This window comes from Podarcis liolepis, assembly GCF_965112155.1.
Source record: "Podarcis liolepis genome assembly, contig: HAP1_SCAFFOLD_38, whole genome shotgun sequence".
NCBI classification, from domain to species: Eukaryota; Metazoa; Chordata; class Lepidosauria; order Squamata; family Lacertidae; genus Podarcis; species Podarcis liolepis.
Genome location: NW_028148749.1, coordinates 180,636 through 202,534, shown reverse-complemented (window position 1 = coordinate 202,534; position 21,899 = coordinate 180,636). Strand labels below are relative to the sequence as shown.

Sequence of the window (21,899 nt, the reverse complement as noted above, 5' to 3'; positions counted from 1 at the left end):
TTTTGGATGGGGGCATTCAATGGATGTTAAATTGTGTAAAGTTTTTAAGTGTTACTCTGCAAGCATCTGTCAAAAGGGAATTGCAAGCAGATACGAAAGTTATCAAATACTGAGCTAGGATTTAAAGTTCTTGGAAGGGCTGCTGTAGAAGCTGGGGTATCATTTTTGACACATGGTCCTACCAGAACTGTAGCTTTTGCTATGGTAATCAATAGCTACCACATCTCAAAGACTTAAAAGTATCAGAAGCAGTGATGTTACCTAAGCAAGGAGTATAATAAAGGAGTGGACCCTTCCCTTCCATAGCTGTGTGAGAGTCTCTCATGCATCAGTTCACCATCGTTTCATTCCATCCATCCAGGAGACTCCACAGACACAGAGAGGACTATGTGGAAAGAAGTGCTGAGTTTGCAGATGGTTTGCTCTCAAAAGCGTTGAAAGACATTCAGTCCGGAGCACTGGACATTAATAAAGCAGGCATACTTTATGGCATACCTCAAAAAACTTTACTTCTCCACTTAGAAGCCTTACCAGCAGGAAAGCCTGCACCCTTTAGAAACAAAACTCGAGATTTCAATGACAGTTACTCTTACAAAGACAGTAGAGAAACTTGTGCAGTGCTGCAAAAAGTAGCCTTGTGGGCAAAAGCTCAAGCAGAGCGCACAGAAAAAAGTAAACTCACTCTACTTGAAACCTCAGAATTAAGATTCCCAACAGCTTCCAGTTACCTCCATCAGTTAACTCTACAAAGAATGGTCACTCAGTTTAAAGAAAAAAATGAAAATGTACAATATGAAACTTCAGCTCCAACAGTACAGTTAAAAATTCCTCAGCTAAGAATCAATGCTGTGCCCAAACAACAGCCTGATAGTGCTGGACTTCTGGATGTTATGTACCATGTTTCCAAAACCCCATCAGTCTTAGAAGGATCAGCTCTTCAAAAATTGAAAAATATACTCCCAAAACAGAACAAAATCGAATGTTCTGCAGCTGTAACTCAGTCAAGTGTTGATTCATACTTTCTGCATGGGGACCTCTCTCCTTTGTGTCTTAATGCTAAGAATGGAATTGTTGATGGCACCTCTGAATCCACAGAAGATGGTTTAGATCGCAAGGATAACAAACAGCCAAGGAAAAAACGTGGTCGCTACCGACAATATGATCATGAAATAATGGAGGAAGCTATCACAATGGTAATGAGTGGAAAAATGAGTGTTTCCAAAGCACAAGGAATATATGGGGTACCTCACAGCACTTTAGAATACAAAGTTAAAGAAAGATCTGGAACGCTGAAGACTCCGCCGAAAAAGAAACTCCGATTGCAAGACACTGGGTTATTTAACATAACGGATTCAGGGACTGGCACCTGCAAAAATAGCAGCAAGCCTATATAGTTTCATTTGTTAGAAACCTCTGTGTGCGTGCGTGTGTGTGTGTGTGCGTGTGTGTGTATGCGGCTGTGTTCAACATACACACATGAGAAACAGAAAAGTTCACTTAGACAGAAGACAAATTTTACAGTTCAGAAACCACATACATGCCTTTTTGAAGAATAACTTTATTCAGGGTTTTCACTGTGGACAAAATGATAGAATCGATCACAATTGTGATAGTTTGTATTTAATATAATCCTTGTACAAATAAGTGAAAAAGATTCAGGTTTTATTCAGTAGTCAATAGCATAAAATGTTTGGAATAATATGTATTTGTCATGTGAAACATTTTTTTTACTGATGAAGAGTGACCCTAGCCATTCAATAATCCATCTTATTAAGGAAATACATGATTAATACTTTGAAGACATTTATGCCTCAGAATTTTTCAGACGTTGCAAGTAGCTGAAAATAATACAAATCAAGGGAAATTTAGGGGACAGTGCTAGTTTCTTAACTTGGAAACTGATGTGAAGTATTAGCTGAATATAGAATTTTCTATGGAAGAGAAACTACATAAAGGCTAAACATCTGATATAGATAAAGTTTCATTTTAAAAAGCGTGTGTTAGGTATAAAACTTGGTTCTTTTCATTTTATTGTTGGTTTAGCAAGAAATTGGTGTTTACAAAATATATACTTGTGAAAACTGACAAATTTAGTGTAGCTATAGAATGATTAACTATTAAATAAGATGGAATACTAAAGGCATAAAATTAACTGTTTTCCTTTAGTGTGGAAAATAAGCTAACTTGTAAGGGTTAAAGATGAAAGTTGGAATGCAGATTAGAGCATGTTCATAATGTGCACAGAATGAGCTTGAGAATGGTTATTTTGGTTTAAGTGTGCTGATTAGTTAGTTGGTGTTATGACTACTTACATTTTATTTAAGGATTGTGTAACACTCCTACTGAAAAACCTCACTTGTAACAGTAATGTATTTGCTGCTGTGACATTTCAGAACTTTTTACTTTATCAAAATGAACATCAGGTTTTCATTTTGGTGGGCCGATACATCATCACTTTGCTAATAACCAAATTTACAGTTCAGGGTCTTATAGAATTACAGATATGAAACAGTGAAACTGTTTTGAATCTTCAGTAACTAGAGATTATTTGTATATTTACTGTTTGGAAGCCGGGCAGTTCATTTTAAATATATAACTTTTCATAGAATCTCAGAGGACCAGTTACCTTTAGATTACAGTTTTTTAAATGAATTTCAGAGTATTCGTACTGGGCATGATCTTTCCCTGCAAGAAGAATCCCTTTGTGTTCATAGATTTACCATGCTCCACTTGGCTCTCCCAGCAAGCACGCAAGCAGTGCACTAAGGCAGCCTGGGAGATGGGATCCCTGTGTGCACCTCCAATTTTTGCAAGCACCAGAGCTTATGTAACTTGACCAAGTGGGGCTGTGTGAACGTCTGGGACACACGTACACATCCAGTCCCTGAAAACCATCCACTGTGCTACCTGTGAATTCACATGGGCTCAGGGTGTAAGCAGAGCAACAGAATGGCTTTTGAGCCCTATGGAAATTCCTTATGTGTTGGCAATGTGCCCCCTAAGGGAAGGATCATAGCCACTAGATTTTATACTATGTAACCTGGGTATACTGTCAAATCATATCTCATATTAATGGAGACATCCATGGCCTTTTCATTGAAAAACTAGATTTTTATGGGAAAGCTTACAATTTTCAGACACTGTATTTTGCCATGCATGTGTGACTGAACATGTTCTAAGCAACATTTTGTGTAAGGTAATATTATTTCGACTCTGTGAATTATACCATCTGAATTCACATGCCGTTATATTTTAAAAGTATGCTATCCACCTCAGTTGGTAACATTTCATAATAAACTATTGAGAGGGGAATCAGCCCTTTCTTATTGATATTTTAAAAACTGGAGTGACAATATAAAATAAAGGTAACAAAACTGGCCTCTTAGTTCCGTGCTGAATCTTCTTCAGCTCTGTTGCGTATTAGGAAATCTTTTCAAAGCAAAATTCTGTATTAGAGAAATTAAGAGACCGTCAAACATCAGGTGTCCAGGTCATCTTTCGTTTTGAAGAACTAAGCCATATTTTTGTCAGGATTAAGATGATTGATTTCTTGTGTCTTTCCCAGTAGAAAAAAAAGATTACAGGTTTCACTGTCTTTTCTAGAACATTTTACTTGGAGAGCTATTGGGACTTAGTTTACTGCTTAATACATGAGCTGGGATCCTTCTTAGACACCATCATTTCCATCCTTCTCACTACAGTTCCTTGCTCCCCCTGAAAAATGGTTCCTGAGGGTCAAGACCTTCTGGACCACTGTGTTACGTGACATAAGAGGGGGATTCCACTGTGAGAGGATTTCCCACTGATGCACAACTTCTTAGATCTCAGCTTTTTTTTTTTTTAGTTTCTCAGACAATATTAGACTTTAGTCAGAGATATATATATCAAAGACATTACAGTACACTTTTAATATCATTTTAAAAGGTGGCCTGACCAAAAAAGTAACAGGATTCATAAAATCAGGGATCATTTTTGCTATTGACTTTTAACAGTGGTAGTTTTATATGTAATATTAATTTTCAGCATTTTAGTACTTGTATTTATTTTTGGTCAGAAATAGTATATTAAAATATTTTTTGATAGTTTGTAGATAATGCTCAACCTGTACGTTTTAAAAAAGAAATGTAATTATTTCTAATGAATGGTCTGAACCTTTGATTATACAACTGAGGAAAGGCAGGGAAATGCATAGACTCCCCTTATCCATCCCTAATGTGTTCTTTTAAAAAGGTTGTTTAAGTTATAATTTTGAAGTACTTTTAAATTCAGTTACCAGATGCTACTAAGAAATTGACAAGTCTCTGAAAATACATATTTCAGCAGACTTTTAAATGAAGGTGAAAGCAAGCCCTACATGCTTTCTACTTATTTGAATGTTTCTCAAGTATTTTATATTAAAAAAAAACAGTGCCTCTGTTTTTAGAACTACTGCTCAGTAAAGTTGTTTAAACCATTTCTGGTAGCTAATGACTATTTTATATTAAATTAAATTGTATATTAACTTTAGTAATACTGTTTTTTTAGTTGTTTACAGTACAAATACCTGTATTTGTGTGTTTTTTTTAATTGCAGTATTTCCATTGTTGCAGTAATTTAGTAAAACTCTGTGGCTGCCTTGATTTTTGACAGATTTTGTTAATAACTGATTTCTAGGCAATTAGTTCTATTTATGCATAAATCAATTGCACTATAATTCATGAATTATTTATTACAATATTTTCTAATGAATTCCATGTATTTGTCTTGTGTTGTAAATGTACTGTAATTCTGTTTCCTCTTTGTGTTGTTATATTTCTAAATCTGATTGTATGAATTTGTTAATGTGTTTCTATGTTGTAATTTTTAGTAAAGCACTTCAATGCTTTTGCACATAAATTTACAAAACTGATGTGTCATTGATTTGCTCATTCAGTAAAAAGAAAAATACTTTTATGTTGCCTCATTTGATTTAATCCATGGGCAAGAAACAGTGGTATAACAAGAGCAAAGTTGCAATAAGTTGCAATTTCACTTTTTACACACTTAGCACAAACATTGACACAGGGCAATATTTTTCATATATGGGCCACTGCCTTTTGCGCAGATTCCATTTATTTAAATGGGACGTGTGCAGGAGAACTTCTTGCTGGATTTCCCCCCATAGTTAGGGAAACCGATCAGTTCTGATCTGCAAATTTTACAAATTCGTTCACATTTATAATCAGTTTCAATTTCCAGTATCTTGTAAAGACCTGTATTTTAATTGTAGACCAGATGAGGAAATCCATATTATTATAACATGCTCTTTTAAATGCCCATTTAAAGCCAACAGATAGCTTTTAAACTTTTCTTCACTTTGTGGTAAAACAAAATGCATAGGACTAGTGGTAGATCTCATTGCAATTTCCCCTTTAGTGTCAAAACAAGAGTAAAATACAGTGGTGACTCGCAAGACGAAATTAATTCGTTCCGCGAAAAATTCGTCAAGCGAATTTTTCGTCTTGCGAAGCACGGTGTCGGAAAAGTTTTGGAAAAGCTTCAAAAATCACCAAAAACCTCAAAAAAGGCTACCACACCGCGTTCTATGAGTTGCTCCTCGAAGTCAAGTCGCAACTGTATTAACGGTGTTAAGAAAAAGGAAACAAACTTGCAAGACGTTTTCGTCTTGCGAAGCAAGCCCATAGGGAAATTCGTCTAGCGAAGCAGCTCAAAAACTGCAAAACCCTTTCGTCTAACGAGTTTTTCGTCTTGCGAGGCATTCGTCTTGCGGGGCACCACTGTACTGTTAACTGTGTAGCCTAATCTATGCATGGCACTATATGTGCAGCGAGAAACAGTATTGGAAATTCAGTAGAGAAGCTAAGCTATTCTATGTATGTATATGTGTCCTCAGGGTATATGTATGTACTACCTCTTGTTTCCTTTTCTACAGCCTTTTTCACTGATGGGAATCATACCTTTAGATACATTTATAGTTTATTTCTCTGCCATTCTTGGTGCCCTAATAACATGAAGCATGTCATTCTTTCACAATTAGGGGCTGACATTTATATTTGAAGTGGAAAGGTCTGAGAAAGTCATACAAACATTTTTAATGCATACATTTACTTGCAGAGATCATTTACTTTGTAAAAGTGAATGACTGGTATCACGCCAGTCTAAATTATTGTGCTTGACTCTTCAAGTTTATAGAACACATTCTGAAACTGAATAGTTTTGCAAGATGACATTTTTCTCGTCGTAACCTGGCTGTTAGGAAGCATGGCTTGACTTTTTCCATGGCCTTTTCAGTAGGAGGTAATCTTGCACATAAATTGATAGTTTTAAGGGAAGAACTGCAGGGGGGAGGGCGGGTAAACAAGTTACCCAGGATAATGGAGATGCAGGAGCAGAGGCAGCAGAATGGCCCCTCAGTTCCACCTAACAAATCCCCCCTTATTTTTGCTAAATTAAGCTTGATTGCAGTTTTGGATATGAACCCTCTGTCCATTAGTTCTCCCATTCAAATACCCCTACATTAGCGTTGTGATAGAAACATGGTGTTGGGAATTATGTTTCCTTTGCAGTACTTACTTATACTGTGAATCCACCCTTAGGACAGCTTCTTGAGGGAAACCTATCTACATTTCCTGAACACGGGTCTTCTGTAACCCAGTGCAAATCTTGGGTTTTTCTTATATCAGTTGCCTACTGACCTCTAGAGAGCGTCTCCATTCATAGATGGATAGACTATGGCAGCTGAAGGGATTTAAAGCCCCATCTAAATCATTGAAAAGTCAGAGTACTGTGAGACTTTTATATATGATCAATAACAGGAAGTTTTATTGTTTCTGTGTCACACTTATTTGATAAGAAGTCAATTGTACCAAACCCACTTTGCATCACCGACACTATAATCAATGCACTACAGTTGTACATAAACATAAATGAGCTTCGATTGTAAAGATTTAGCTTATTGGTGCTTTTAGGCCACCATTACATAACCTGACCAGCAGTGGTTTTCCAAAGTCTCAAATGGAGGTCTTTTCCAGCCCTACAGCCTCAGTTATTTTAGCTAAAGACATAAAATGTTGTATTTTATGTACGCTTCTAGGTATGTTCTCTATCACTGGGCTTTGGGTCTTCCTTTCTTTGGGACTACTTCACAATTGTTATTCAGAGCTACTTGAGCCATCAAAAGAATATACTCTTGGTAACCTAGGAACACTTGACATGTAAATTTGGAGCTTTTAATCTGGTAACAGGGACTGGAATAGTGTGAATCTAGAGAAATTCTATATTATTTTTAGACAAGAGCAAGACTATGCTTTACAACTTCTGAATCAACAGCAATACTAATGCTACATGTGATCTGATAAGGTATATCTTAAAAAAACATTCTATAAGGTTAAAGCTATAAACACTAAATTTTAGAAAACAAAAATGGACAGCTAGTGTCATGTTCAGAGTTTGGTGATATGTTTGAATACATACTTTTCTGAAACAGAATTATAGTAATATAAGTTAACTTCTCTTAATCAGTACTTTTAAAAATATTGATAGATGTTAATGATTGAGGTTGCAATTCAGGAATGTTGTTCTTAAATCTGTATTTACTTTCTGCTATGAGCTATTAGCTTTTCAGTTTGAATTAATGATTAGGTAAGTAGTAACAGTTTTAAATATTATGTAGTTAGAGAAAATATTTAACTGATTATTTTAGTTGAAGCCCTACTTAGATCCATATAGATTTACTCTAAACTGTAAAAACTACATTGATTCCTATAGATAGATAGACTTGTCCTATAAACCAGTGTCTTTCAACCTTTTTTGGGCAAAGGCACACTTGTTTCATGAAAAAATCACGAGGCACACCACCACTGTGTGCGGAGAGGGAGATGTCAGAGCCCCGCTGCTCTCTATGGGGAATCGGATGAGAGCGGACCTCCTGTCCGCTCTCATCCGATCCCATCCGATCTGATCCCCACCCAGGATGGATGGGAAATAGGGTGGACACAGTCCGGCGCCCGCCTAGTGGGCGAAAATTTGACTTTTTTTTTAATCTTTCGAATTTTTCAATTTTTCCCACGGCACACCAGGCAACATCTCGCAGCACACTAGTGTGCCGCGGAACAGTGGTTGAAAAACACTGCTATAAACTGAAATATATGTGCACTTGGTTCCTTTTCATTGACTCAGTTGTACAGTGACTAAAAATGGTACCCACTACACACAGTTGTCATGTTGTGGGCACGCATAAGGGCTTTTCCATTTATTTAAATGAAGGACAGCATAGTTCTAAAAGACCAAGAGTTGACTCTGCCCTTGAAAGGAATGAGGAAAACCATTCATGTAAAGTTTTGAGTGAACTAAAGCAACACAGGGTCCAAATTCATATATGCAGTGCAGACTTTAAAAGAAAAGCCAGCATTTTTACACAGTATCCATTCAATTTTATTTTATTTATTTTTTTATGTTTAGCAGACTGCTGCTTGTTTAGAAAGAGATTGGAAATAGTCTGGCCCAAGTAAAGCTTTTTTAAATAATACTGATTTCTTAAATTCAAGATATAAAACGAAATACTACATTTATCATTTAACTGGTAACTTAACCTAAATAAGCGTCACATGAAATTTAATATTAGTGTTTTACTTCCAGAACACATTTTTTTCAGAGTAAGGGTTGCTTACCAAATGGCTAATTTCCTGTATGGAAATATGACATTCTTGTAGGAAGCTCATTACATCTTGAATATATTATTATTTATGGAATTTATATACCACCCTATACCCGGAGGTCTCAGGGTGGTTCACAGAACAAAATCAAAATATAAAACCACAAAATATATAATCAAAATAAAAACAAATATACAGTCATGTCTGATAAATTCAAATGTGTATGTTTTGCTCCATGTACTAGTAGGGGAAACCATCAACCAACTGAGGGTTTTTTCCCTGCGCTGTGTGCTTTTGTAGCACAAAATGTACTTTAGAACTCACGAAATTTGCTATTAAGACATGATATTTGTATTAGAAATTGGCCATGTGTGAAGCGGCCCAGAGTCCTATTGATTTAAATGTAATTTACTTATAGTTAAAATGTGATTAGGATGACAACCATATCGTGACTATTGTTTAAATTAAAATATTATCTCACTGGAGTAAATGAAGGCTTATTATTTCTGTGGTTAGACTATTTTATGGAAGGTGCAGTTGCATATTTTATATTGGAGAATCTATCTGACTAAGAAAACAATTTATTAGCCAAGCTTGAGTTTTTCTTACTGTTGTATCACATAATGTTAGCAGATTCATTAATGTTGTATGTGTTCCATACAACGTATATGCAGAACCTCAGTGGAAGTGTAACTTTTGAAATAAGAGTTTTGGTACCTTATCAGAATTAATCTTCAGTCATATTGTGCCATATTTAACTGCAATTTCCTTTTTGTTTTGATCTGCTTTTCGTTTTCAGTTCAAGTGCAACAGATGGTGCAAAATCAGAGGAAACATCTAAATTGGAAAGAGGAAATTCTGCTCTAAGCAAAGTTTTGGAATCGTTGTGCTCTTATCACGGGCATCAGATTTTAGCTATGTTGAAATTTTTAATCCAAGAATCGTGTATTCATTCTGTTGGCAGTTGCCAGCTGCCGCAAACTATACATTCAGAAGCATCTGAAGATGATGTGCACATTCCAGTCTGCAGTTGTGATGGCAACATGCAAATGAAAAGGTGCTGTTTACAAAATCAAAGACCAAATACCTGTTTGCCACCTCTGTCAGTCTCTGTGAAAGACTTAGATCGTTTGTCGTGCCAGTCTGTGACCGTTGGATATGTTAACACAGTGGTAAACAAAGGGAATCCTGTGCCTTCTAGTCCTCCTAGGTGCTGCCTCAAACAGTTAAAGGAGTGTAAGAGCCACGCGGCAAGAACAGCACTTTGTACAAATCTCATTTCAGCAGGGCAAAAGATTAACAAAGCTAGCAGAGGCCACAGCCCTTCGCCACCTACACTATCACCTGTGGAAGCTGATGAATATGATTATTTGGAGGAATCAGTTGAAGGATCTCTAAATAGACTTGAAATGAATCATAATCAGCCTCCTTCCCTGTCGCGAGCTGAAAGACGTTCTGTGTGTGAACCGAAAAATAAATTATGCATTGCAGAAGTGGCCGGTAACGTGGATAAGACTTTTCTAAGTGCAAATCAAGAAACTAGCCTTATAAATTCTGATAAGCTTGAAAAAATTGAAAATGCTGCCGCCTTTCAGGACTTAATGGATAGAATTAATGAGAAATTAAAATCAATTGAAACTACTGATACAGCAAATCTTGCAAAATTATCTAAGAGTGATGGGAGAACAGAATCTGATCTTAAATTACAGAGCTTCATAACCTCTCTCTTACATGATGCTAAGGCAAATGATTATAATTTTATGGAGTTGTTGAGCCAGCATGACAAAGAAGCAGAAAATAAAATTATCCAAACACGATTTCGCAAACGGCAAGAAACCTTACTTGCACTGCATAATTCCCCCGATTCATCACTGTTTAAAAGACAATCGTTGCAAATTAAGAGAGAGATAGCCAGTCTGGATGAAACCTTCATAAGGAAAAAGGCAAATTCAAAAAGAAATGTGAGAAAAAATTACAAACTATCACCAAACAAAAATGAAAATCATAGCACATCAAAAGATCATTCTTTACAAATTAATGAAAATAAATATCAGCTATTTTCTCCCATTAAATCAAAGTCTTTGCCAATAGGTCAAGAAGAGACAGTAGAACTACTTCTGAATAATTCAGAGACCAATTCTGGTTTAGTAGCATTTTCAGAAAATACTTCTACAGCATCCCAAAGCAGCTTGGCTAAAATACATGGAAATTGTGAACTACATATGGATCCAGTCTCTGTGAAGGGAGATGATGATAGGATGTTGGACAGGACCAAACATAATGTTATTCCTCCTATGTGGTGCTCTGTGTATGTGACAAACAATTTTTTATTTCAAAAATCCTCAAACGGGAAAAAACCTAACTGCGTGGAAAGAGAAAAAATGCTTAAAGATTTACAGGCCCAAACGTGCAGCAATGAAGATATAAACAAGATTGTTCGAAACACAAATCTACATGTTGTTGTAGAGCGCTTGGAAGACACAATAAATATGGCTCAAAAGACTAAAAAGCCATTGTTTAATAGTTATAAAATATCCAGCAAACTGAAAGATACGCACAAGTATGAAGCCAACAAGAATGCTAAAAATGGTCTTCTTATTAGCATGAGTGAAAGTGGAAGTACGGGACAATATGTACTGTCACAAGCTCATGTTCCATGTAGCAATAATAGCAAACAGGAATGTCTGCCAACAAAAGAAGAAAAAGTGTCTGATGAAGGATATAAAAGCCTTTTGAAATCATCAGCATTCAATTCAGATACGTTGACTTACCATAATGAGGACTTGCAATCAAGTTCTGATGTGGGAGATAATTCTCCAGCACTAAATTACACTAGTCCTATAAAACTTATGTTCCTTTCAGAGATTAATAGTAGCGAAGGAGTGAAATACACACTAACCTCTGTAAATGATTCTGCTAAATTAAACATTGACCTTTATTCTCTTCAGCGGAAAACAAGTGTGCTGGCAGAAAAACAATTGGAAGCTGTGGATCCTGGTAAAACTGTTTCTCTTGAAAACAGCCCTACAAATGAAGTAAATTCTGTTTTTCCTTCAGTAATTGCTCATGAAACAAACATTGGTGAGCACAAGCCAAATGAAGATCCTGTAGAACAAAGTGGCAATGGATCCTCTCTGAAAAGAAAACCGGGCCGACCAAAAAAATTAGGTCCTCAAGTTGTGAAGCAGATTAAGCGTCCAATTGGCCGACCGCCAAAGCCTAAGGTAGATGCTGAAAATGCCAATAATATAAGTGATTCCATCAGTGCTAGGAAAAAAAGCGTGAGCTCCAATGCAGAAGTTCTAGAGGACAGTAATATTAACAAGAACATTACTGTGACAGTGGTCTTTGGAAGGTCACGAAGGACTAAGAGGTGTGTTTCTGAAAGTAGCCTAAATGTAGTCAGTTTGGTACCAAGTCCTCACAATCATGTTGTATGTGAATCTGATCAAGTGAAGCAAAACTCAGAAACAAGGAATAGTTTGCCAAAAAACAGAAGTATGCAAAGCTCTATTGAACGCAAGACCTCTTCATCTGGCTATGAGTATGTTAGACCTTTAGAGAGCAGCCCAGTGCTACCATCCCATTGTAGCAATATCGTAAGACCAAAACAGAAGCCTTTAAATATAATTCGAAAACCTGGTAGACCAGCAAAAGTAAAAATATCTGGCATATCAGTGACTGTTAACCAGATTTCATCTCAGGAAAGAATAGTGAGTATTAACAGCTGCCTGCCTCCTTTAGAACAAGAGACTGTGTTAGAAAAACATGGGTCTCCTAAGAAGGTTGATCAACAATGCAATAAGTTGGATGTTTCAAAAAGCTATTGGAATGATAAAAGTAAGGATTTTTCAGATGAAATTATTACAATAGCGCCAAGTAAACCTGAAATCCCTTTGAGACAATCTCTTAGAGATAGAAGACCATCGCTGCCTTTCTTACAGTCCTTAGCATCCTCTAACTCGCTGTCTTGTAGACGTGCCTTTCTACACAAATCCTATAAGCTCTGTTTGAAAAATGCTAAGAATCAAAAAATAAAACATTCAAACATGGCACCCAAAGATACCTCAGGAAATAAGGCCCCAGAAAAAGCAAAAAAAAGTTCAGAGAATAATAAGTTTAGATTTGTTAATGAAATGTCGTCAGATCCCACCATTTCATCAAATTCTTCCCTCAGATGGTGGGATCCTTCCATTTCTAATGATTCCTTGTTAAAAGAACTAAATAGTAGATATGAACAGATAACAAATACTTGGTTGCACGTGAACGGAGAAGAATTTGAAAAATGCCTCTATGATGAGCGGTGTCATATTGAACAAGACTATAGCATTAAAGTATCAAAGCCTTTGGACTCCTGCGTGTTACAGCTTGAAAACTCTCCTATAAAAATGCTTTTCCAGAAAAAGTGTAATATAGATGAACTGTGCACATGGTTTATGCAAACTACGGAAACGCAGTCACTGGCATTAGTGAGAAAGGCGAATGCTCGCAATCCTGTTGAAGTAATCAGTACACGGCAATTTAAAATTGGAACAAGACAATGTGATTGTAATACTAGTCCTTTGAGAAAGCACTTTAAAAAATTTGCACTATCCACGCCATCGAAATCGGCGGGAAAGATACAAATCCTCCATAAAATAGTCAGGTCTCGAGTCTTAAAGAGGAAACGTAACTTCACTTTAGCGAAATTAAGAAGAACCAAATTTGAGAATTTACAGCACGATCGGTGGAGACAAGTGAAAAAGCTGTACAATCATGGAACAAGTGACTGGAAATCGAAAAAGCAGCATTTGCGATTCTTCTGCCAAAGCCAGCGTTTTGCTAACACAAGTCAGGAAATTAACAACAAAACGAGCACAAGCCACGAGAATGGTACAGTAGACACTAAATCGCCCGCAATTCTTGTAGACTCTCAGAGTAGCACTTCAACTGGAAATGAAATCACAGGTGCATTTTATCAACAGAAAACACAATTGACAGACCTCAGCACAAAGCCTGGCTTGACAAATAATTGTAGACCAAGCGCACAATCCGTAGATCACAACCAAAAAAATATCGGGAAAGCACATGCCTTTGGTGAAGATGACTGGAAAGACAAAACCTTTAAGGATTGTAGAATATTTTTGAAGAAAATCAACCCATCTGAAGAGCAGCATTCTTTCAGTAGCACTGTTGTTTGCACTCCGGAATCTGTCGATCGTAGTGCCAGTGACGGCTACTTTCAGGGGAAAAGGCACTGTACTTTAAGGTCCCATTCTGCTAAGCAGAGAACGTCTGACAGATGTGAGAAGGATGCTGAGGAAGCTAAGAATTTCAGCTTGGTTAAAGACCTGCATATTGAGCAAGACTGCAAGAAACCAAGCAAGCGTGTCACTTTTGAAGATGGTCCTGCCGAGGTCCCTAAGAAGACAAGCAAGAGGAGGAAGACGCAGTACAAGCTTACCAACCTGAATATCAGAGAAAGGAATACGAGGCAATTATGCAGCACTGGCCAAGTATCAAGTTGTTACTCAAAGTACCAACTGGGTAAGTTGTATTTCATCTCCCCCTCACCCCTATACAAAATCTGTATTAACTTTCCATTAAAATGAGACAAGTGAAAATGCTCAGTACAGAAGAGCATTCTTACTATTTTTACAAAAGTCAGGAATCTACCATTTTAAACGATGCAATGCTAAAAGTGTTTAGCACTGCTTAATGTTTCGCTGTATAAAATTGAATTTCCCATTTGCTTTGAGAGTACAATATTTTCAAGCAGGAATTCCCAAACTGGTCTGCAAATTACAAGCTTCATTGAGGTCTGCGTTCTGTCTGTGGATTTGTGGTTGAAGGATGGGAGATGGCCTATCCGTCACCTTAAATATACTGATTTATAATTGTGTTAATTGCTTCTTTTATTTCTTCAATTGTATTCTTATTGCGTTGCAATTTGAATTCTGTGAAATATAATAAAAATACAATATATAAGTAATATAAGAAGCATTACTAATGCAATTACTAACCATACAACATCTGACACACTGCAGTTGAAAAGCTACAACAGGCAGGAAAAGCATTAAGTGGTCTGCCAAGACCCTCTGCAATTTTCAAGTTGGATGTTTTAAAGCATTTTGAGCACAGTCTTGAAAAAGTTAGACATATACTAAATTCTGCTTCCTTTCAATAAAGTTTAAAGCACACAGTCTTCCTGAACCAGGAAGCTTGCTGTATGTGCAGCAATGAGACTTCCTTACACAGATACTATGGGGAAAGCATCCACTGGGATACAACTATATCCCCTCCCTACTCTGATAGAGCCCAGTATTATGAAAATAGACTGCTGACCACTTTAGCAGCTGTGCATGTCCATTCTTGGAAAAAGCAGGGCACACACCAAGTACTACTTGGTGTAATAGTCTAAGGAATCTGAATTCAGACAGAGAACTAACAGTACAGAGCTGAAATCTTTTCATTATAAAGGCATAATTAGAAAAGAAGGTTGGGTGTGTAATTAAAAATAACATTTAATATGGGTATATAAGAAACCAAAGAAGATAAAATTTAAATCATGACTAATTGGGGCTAGTTTCCAGTTATTCAGAATCAGAATGGCAAATTGTAAATTGCAGGGAGGGGAGACACAACCAAATTATATTTAAAAATGCAGAATTGTGCTAAATTGGGGAAGAGGCTAAAATGTTTAATTGCTTAGCTTATGTCCCTTTTCATTTACCTGTATTATTTCCAAGCCTATATAAACATACTGGGTGGGGGGCGGTGGAGGGATAACGTGCATATTTTGATTTCTTGAGGACTCTATCTTGAATGTGTCCTTATGCGATCATTTTGAACCACACTGGTGGGGGGGGGGTTAGGTAAATGAACTGTCTATAGCATGGAGTCATTGTTATAAAATGAGCTGCCCATTTTTATATTAATGTATGTATAAAGAGCTCTCTCATGGCTGCCAGTTTTCTTGGTAGGCTAGAGTTTGCCAGATTGCAACCCCGCCCCCCAAATCTTGCCTGTTTATTTAAATCCTAAAACAGGACTGCTGCAATTTCTGCCCCTCAACGCCCATCCTCTTTACCTATTGAGAAAATGAAGGCACCAGGAACGAGGCAAAATGATATTGTAGCCACATACTTTGCATTTAAAGGGGCCGGCAGGACCTCATGTTGTAATCTGGCAACTTTAGATATATATATTCTTGTGGTGGGGTGGAAATTCAAATTACATAGAAAGCACAGGTGTGTTAAAATTGGCAGCGGCAACAAAATTCTGCTTACTATAATAGCTACTTTTTCAGGCATAGCTTTGTGATATCCTTTTTAAGAAAAAGAAACTGATAACTTTTTCATAGTCTTTCATTATTTCACTTGAGACTTCTGTTGTGTTGTTTTTGTTCTTTCTCTGTTGTTCATGGTTTTCCATACTTACTAGCATGTAAAGGAAACAAACCATTGCTCGCTGGACAGTGCTGTAACCAGAGCAGACATCATGTCAAATCTGCCTCCGTTTGTAATCCAAAGCTCTGATGGTATTAATTTTAGGCACATAATTAGATTCCACGTGCCCTCTTCTAATGACCGTAAGAAAATGCCTCACTTTAATGTACATAGTCCTGTATTTAGAATATTCATGCTCTTTCCAGTATTATTATTTTTTAAGTACCAAATCGGTGAATAATAAAACTAATTCAGAACCAAGCAACAATTCTGAAACAATTTAATATTCAATAAAACCCCATATTACAATTACCAAGACCAGGAATCATTGAACTTGCATCAGAGGCCCAGGGAAATGTGAGTAATTAGATAGGCTTTAACAGCTGGCAGAAGCTCTCCAGAAGCCATATCTCGGTGGGGAACTTATTCCACAGGCTGAGAGGTCACATAGAGAAGACCCTCCTCCAAGTTGCCACAAATGAAGGTCTGTAAGGCCTCCTCTGAACATATTAATCAATGGGCAGAATGGGAGAATGACATAGATGTACAATAGCATTAATGTGAAACTTCAGTAATACAACTTAAAGTATCTGTATTGCAGTGCCAAAGTTCTAGTATCAAATTTTCACCAACTGTTTCATGCAGTGGTACTTTTAGGAAAGGGGAGTGTTTCGGTGCAATTATTTTTCAGGGCACCTGTATTTTTGAACAGTTGATTGCTGCTATGCAATTAATGTCTATTTTTTATAAGGAATTAACAATGCAAGCCTCTATATTTTTTACTTAGAAGTAATTCCCATTGACCTCAGTGAACTCTGAATTGCCATTCCGCTTCATTTGATGACCCCATTTTTTCTAGTATTATCTATTTTCTTCACCCCATGTATAAAGAAAGCTATAAAGCCCTTCTCGTTATCCTTTACTCGCCTTATTAAAAATAGAAAGGGCCAAATGTAAATAACCTTTCCTCATAGAAGTGTTTGTTCCAGCCCCCTGATCATTTTAGGTGCCCTTTTCTGCACCTTTTCCAGCTCTACAATATTCTTTTAGAGATGCAACTATATCCAGTATTTTGAAGGTGAGTGCACCATTGATTTGTTTAAAGAAATGACATTGTTAGCAGTTTTATTTCTAAACCCTTTTCTAATGATCCCTAGCATATGGAATTTACATTTTTCAGGGCTGCTCAACCTTTTCATTCAGCTGCCCACCACACCCCCAAGAGCTGTTTCTCAGTTCAGATCTTGTCACTGTGCATCATGTTAAACTTATTTACAATGAATTGCCTTTGCTGTATTCATTCTGTTTGGATAGATCTTTTTGGAGCTTGAAAATCCCCTTTCATCTTTACCACCCCAAATAATTTGGTGTTTTCAGGAAATGTCATCATCTCACCTAACTAGATAATCTGGGTCTGGGTGGTGCTGTGGGTTAAACCACAGAGCCTAGAACTTGCCGATCAGAAGGTCAGCAGTTTGAATCCCCGTGACAGGGTGAGCTCCCGTTGCTTGGTCCCAGCTCCTGCCAACCTAGCAGTTCGAAAGCACGTCATAGTGCAAGTAGATAAATAGGTATCGCTCTGGCGGGAAGGTAAATGGCGTTTCTGTGCGTAGCTCTGGTTCGCCATGCTGGCCACATGACCCGGAAGTTGTACGCCGGCTCCCTCGGCCAATAAAGCGAGATGAGCGCCGCAACTCCAGAGTCCAGCCACGACTGGACCTAATGGTCAGGGGTCCCTTTACCTTTACTATAGCTCCTGAGGGAACCCAACTTCTCTCTCCAATGTGAGAACTGAACATTTATTCCTACTCTTTTGCTTCCTGTTCTTTATCCAGCTACTGTTTCATCCGACGGCTTGCCCTCTTGTCACATTGGGGTCACAAAGGAGTCTTTGAGGAGGAACTATCAAAAGAGTATTCAAAGTCCAAGTTCATAGTCTGTATGGCATTCTCCCTGTCCATATGCTAAATGACATCTTCTTTACTGGATCTCTTTTAAAAATGTATGTTACATTTGGCCGTTTTCCAGTCTTCAGGTATGGAGCTGGTATTTTAGGGAAAAGTTGCATAGTTTTGTTAGCAGACCAGCAATAATAACATTTGAGTTCTTGAAAAAAACTCAGGAGGGATAACATTTGCACCTGGTGAATAGTTAATTTTTAATGGGCCAATAAGATCTAGAACTCCTCGTTGCCACTAATTGTCTTATTTTAATTTTATTATTTTTATTAAATTTGTATACCACCCTTCATCTGTAGATGCATATAGATCTCAACCTTAGCTGTTCACACTTTCTTTGTGAACATACCAGTTTGGACCTGGTGCTGTTGTACATCTTCCACAGTGAAGACGTACACAAAGAGTCAATTCAGTTTCTCTGCAGTCTCTTTCTTCTTTTGATACCCTTTTCACTCCCTTGTTATCCAGCAGTCCAACCACCTTTGTGGCTGGTTTCCTAGTTCTGATGTTAGTTAACTACATTTTCTTAATGTTTTTAGCAATATGCTGCCCAGATTCTTCTTTCGGCTCTCTTGTTTGCCTGCATTTCTCTTGCTTGCCAGTGTTTGTGCTCCTTTTTTGTCTTCCTATGGGCAAGGCTTCCATCTTCTGAAGGAAGGCTTCTGTAATAGCTTCCTTGATTCTGCTCATTAACCACACTGACATCCTGACACCCTCAAGGATTTGATGCTACCGTTCCTGATCTATGTGAGCTTCTATTCTTGCAGTTTTGAGCAGTTGTTTTGGAAAGAGTTAACACTTTTGAAGGTGCCTTTCAACTTCGTTTTTACTCCCCCTTTTATCTCCCCCTTTTACCCTTTTATCTCCCCCTTTTACCATTTACCAATCTGCTCCCTAAATCTCTAGCAAATAAAACAAGTCTTAGCCTCTTCCCTGACATCCCATCTACAAGATATCTGGAGTAGGGGTGGGTGATATATCAATATATCGTCTAACACCGGTTTGAAATTCACATCTTGATAATTGTTTCATAATATTTGAGCTGGCAATATATCACGATTCACAATGTGTGTAAGGGTTAGGCGATATCTGGTTTTCAACATCACAGTAACTCATCAGCTAAACACTGCAATGTTATCACCAGCTAAATATTGCAGTCTACCACAATGTCAGAAATAAGGAACTACACAGCAGCAAACAGGACAATGTCCTGGCAACTGCTACTACTTAAGGGTCTAAAACGGATAAATGACAATATTATCAATCATCAACACTCAGTTTCATCAGCAGACAAGCCAAGATTCATCCCAACTGGACTTTTGGTTTTGGGCTTGGCTACCAAATGGTGATATTCAGGACAATCCAGAGTACGGTGATGATAATCTGGGACTGCCAGCAAACCTGCTGGGAGGCAGAAACAGCAGTGGCAGAAACAGCTTGCCATGACCGCAGTATGTGTTGACAGAAGCAGCGACAACCTGCAAGGCCTGGCAATGGCAGCACAATCAGTGGTGGCCTGCGAGTCCTCGTGGCTTCTGCCACCGTTTCCTGCCACCACTGCCATGACGATGCTTCGCAGGCCGATTATTGTGCCCCTGCTGCCAGTGCTTCTGCCGCTGCCAGGCTGCTGCCGTTTGAGCTGCCTTGTAGGCCTGCTGGCCAGATGAATTGTATTCACTGTCATCATTTATCAGTTTTAGACCCTTAAGTAGTAGCAGTTGCCAGGACATTGCGTACGGTATTGGCCAAAATAAAAGCCGCAGCTTTAAAATTCAAGGGTTATTTGCGGGTGCGGCCCATCTCCTGGTACTATCGCCCTGAACTGGCGGCTGGTTCCAGGCACGCTGCGCACCTGCTTCCCGACACTACCGCCTCCTGGCACTACCTCCCCAGGCTGGCGCCGGGGGAGGCTTGAGAGTGGCGGGCAGGCTATGTGCCATTGCCCCGTGCTCCCAGGCACACTTTGCCAGTAGCCTCCCTCCCTTCCTTCTGGTGTAACATGCATTAGAATCCCAGCTCATATGCAGAGTTTTAGATAAGACTTGCAAAAGAAAGCTACAGGCATCCCTAACTGGATTATTTGCCTTGTCTACTGTTTCGCTTTTCATCTCATTCTATTTTTATTTTTTTTTCCTCGTTCTGTTTGTTGTTAGCTGGGAACTTGAATCTGCCCCGGATGCTCTTGCTGAACTGGGGACAAAAACCTTTTCCAAAAGTTTCAATGCCAGTTATTTTTCTGCAGCTGTAGGAAAAGATAGAAGCAATTGGCCTTATTTCAAATACATTAGCTTAGAGTGTGAAATATTGGAACTTACTTAAGATGAGATACTAAAACAAACACTGGCATATTAAGATGAAATACTAAAACTACATAATTTCTGTTAACTCTGATACCCTTTGTGGGGGGACTAAATAGGCTACATACAAAATCAAGTGGAAAGGGAACAATCAAGCCAAAGTTACTCAGTGGGGCAGTATAATCAGAGAATTGTAGGGACCGTGAGGGTCATCTAGTCCAACCTGCAACGCAGGAATCTTGCTCAACATGGGGCTTGAACCCGTGACCTTGAGATTAAGAGTCTCGTGCTCTAGCAACTGAGCCATGTTAGTAAATCCATAGGATTTTGAAATGCTTGCTTTTAGCGATACAATGCCCTGAATAGTTACATTTTGCCTATCTAAACTAGGAGCAGATTTGATGTCTCTTTAACTGGTCACCATGCATTGATCTGTGTAGCTAAAGACCTCCAGAATCCAGCTCCAGATGTGCATGGGCATGTACAGTGATACCTTGGGTTAAGTACTTAATCCGTTCCGGAGGTCTGTTCTTAACCTGAAACTGTTCTTAACCTGAAGCACCACTTTAGCTAATGGGGCCTCCTGCTGCCGTGCCACAATTTCTGTTCTCATCCTGAAGCAAAGTTCTTAACCCGAGGTACTATTTCTGGGTTAGCGGAGTCTGTAACCTGAAGTGTATGTAACCCGAGGTACCACTGTACAAATGGGAAGGCAGGTTTATTGGAAGTGGAGGAAGAACTATGACTTGAAAAGTTTGCTTTCTTAATTTTGGTAGTGAGCGCTGTGTTTTTTGTGGCTTACCTTACGGGCAATGAAGCCTGATAAAATGTTCAAAAATGGATTAGTGGACAAAGATGTTATTAAGGTGAATTTAGGGGCTACCACAGCTGACGCTCAAGGAAGACACTTCTCTGTTCATCAGCTGTGGAAGCTGGAAGGGCAGCAGGGCTTTGTTGAGCCGCTGACCTGATATATGGGGAAACTTTCCCGCACATCTGCTAAGCAGCCGCAAAAAGCCTCTGGCTTGCAAGAAGACCCTCCTTGGAACCTAAAGGGGACAACCAACCTCTTTGGGCTCCGGGGAAGGTCTCATTGGGAGGAGGTGCAACAGGGCTTTGCTGAGGCTCTTCAGCCTTCTGGCTAACAGCTGACACATGGGAAAGTGGCTACTGTTAGCTGGAAAGCCCCACTGCACCTCCAACTCGGAAGGAGTCCTCTTTGGGCCCTAGGAAGGGTCGTCTCGTGAGCCAGAGGTTTGTTGAGGCTGCTCGGATCAGCTGCTCTCCAGATCACACTTTGTTGTGTGTGAGCTGTGCAAACCCCCATGTGTCTCCAGCTCCTACAAGCCGGAGGCACAACGGGGAGCCTTGACCAGCTCGGCTGAGGTGCAGGGAAGCTTTCAACAAGTATCTGGCTTGCGAGGAGGGAGCAATCTCCAGGGTGCTCCCCATTTCGCTGATGCACACAGGGGTTCAGAACATAACCCCTGTGTAAGTGGCTATCTCAAAACAGAGATGAAAGGAATACGCTTCCTTAGATGATGTAAATACCTTAAATTGATAATTTAGGTAATAATATAATTG

At 38.6% G+C, this 21,899-nt stretch overlaps 1 protein-coding gene across 9 annotated transcripts in view; it reads left to right on the top strand.

Annotated features, from left to right (window-relative positions):
* The window catches only part of LOC310699065 (ligand-dependent nuclear receptor corepressor-like protein), a 61,262-nt gene that overhangs the window by 32,579 nt on the left and 6,784 nt on the right, over positions 1-21,899 (top strand). For 4 of the 9 annotated variants that reach the window (XR_014521909.1, XR_014521911.1, XR_014521912.1 and 1 more), the window contains exon 7: positions 9,433-14,159. The exons of 1 other annotated variant lie outside the window; for it this stretch is intronic. Coding sequence is in view for 4 of the 8 variants with exons in the window: in XM_083520666.1 (XP_083376792.1) it covers positions 9,433-14,159; positions 17,092-17,138; positions 17,896-17,955 (4,834 nt within the window). In the remaining 4 variants the exon portion in view is untranslated. Of the gene's footprint in view, positions 1-361; positions 4,933-9,432; positions 14,160-17,091; positions 17,139-17,895; positions 18,843-21,899 lie in introns of those variants that run through there. 4 more of the 9 variants (XM_083520668.1, XM_083520667.1, XM_083520669.1 and 1 more) reach the window with 2 other exon arrangements.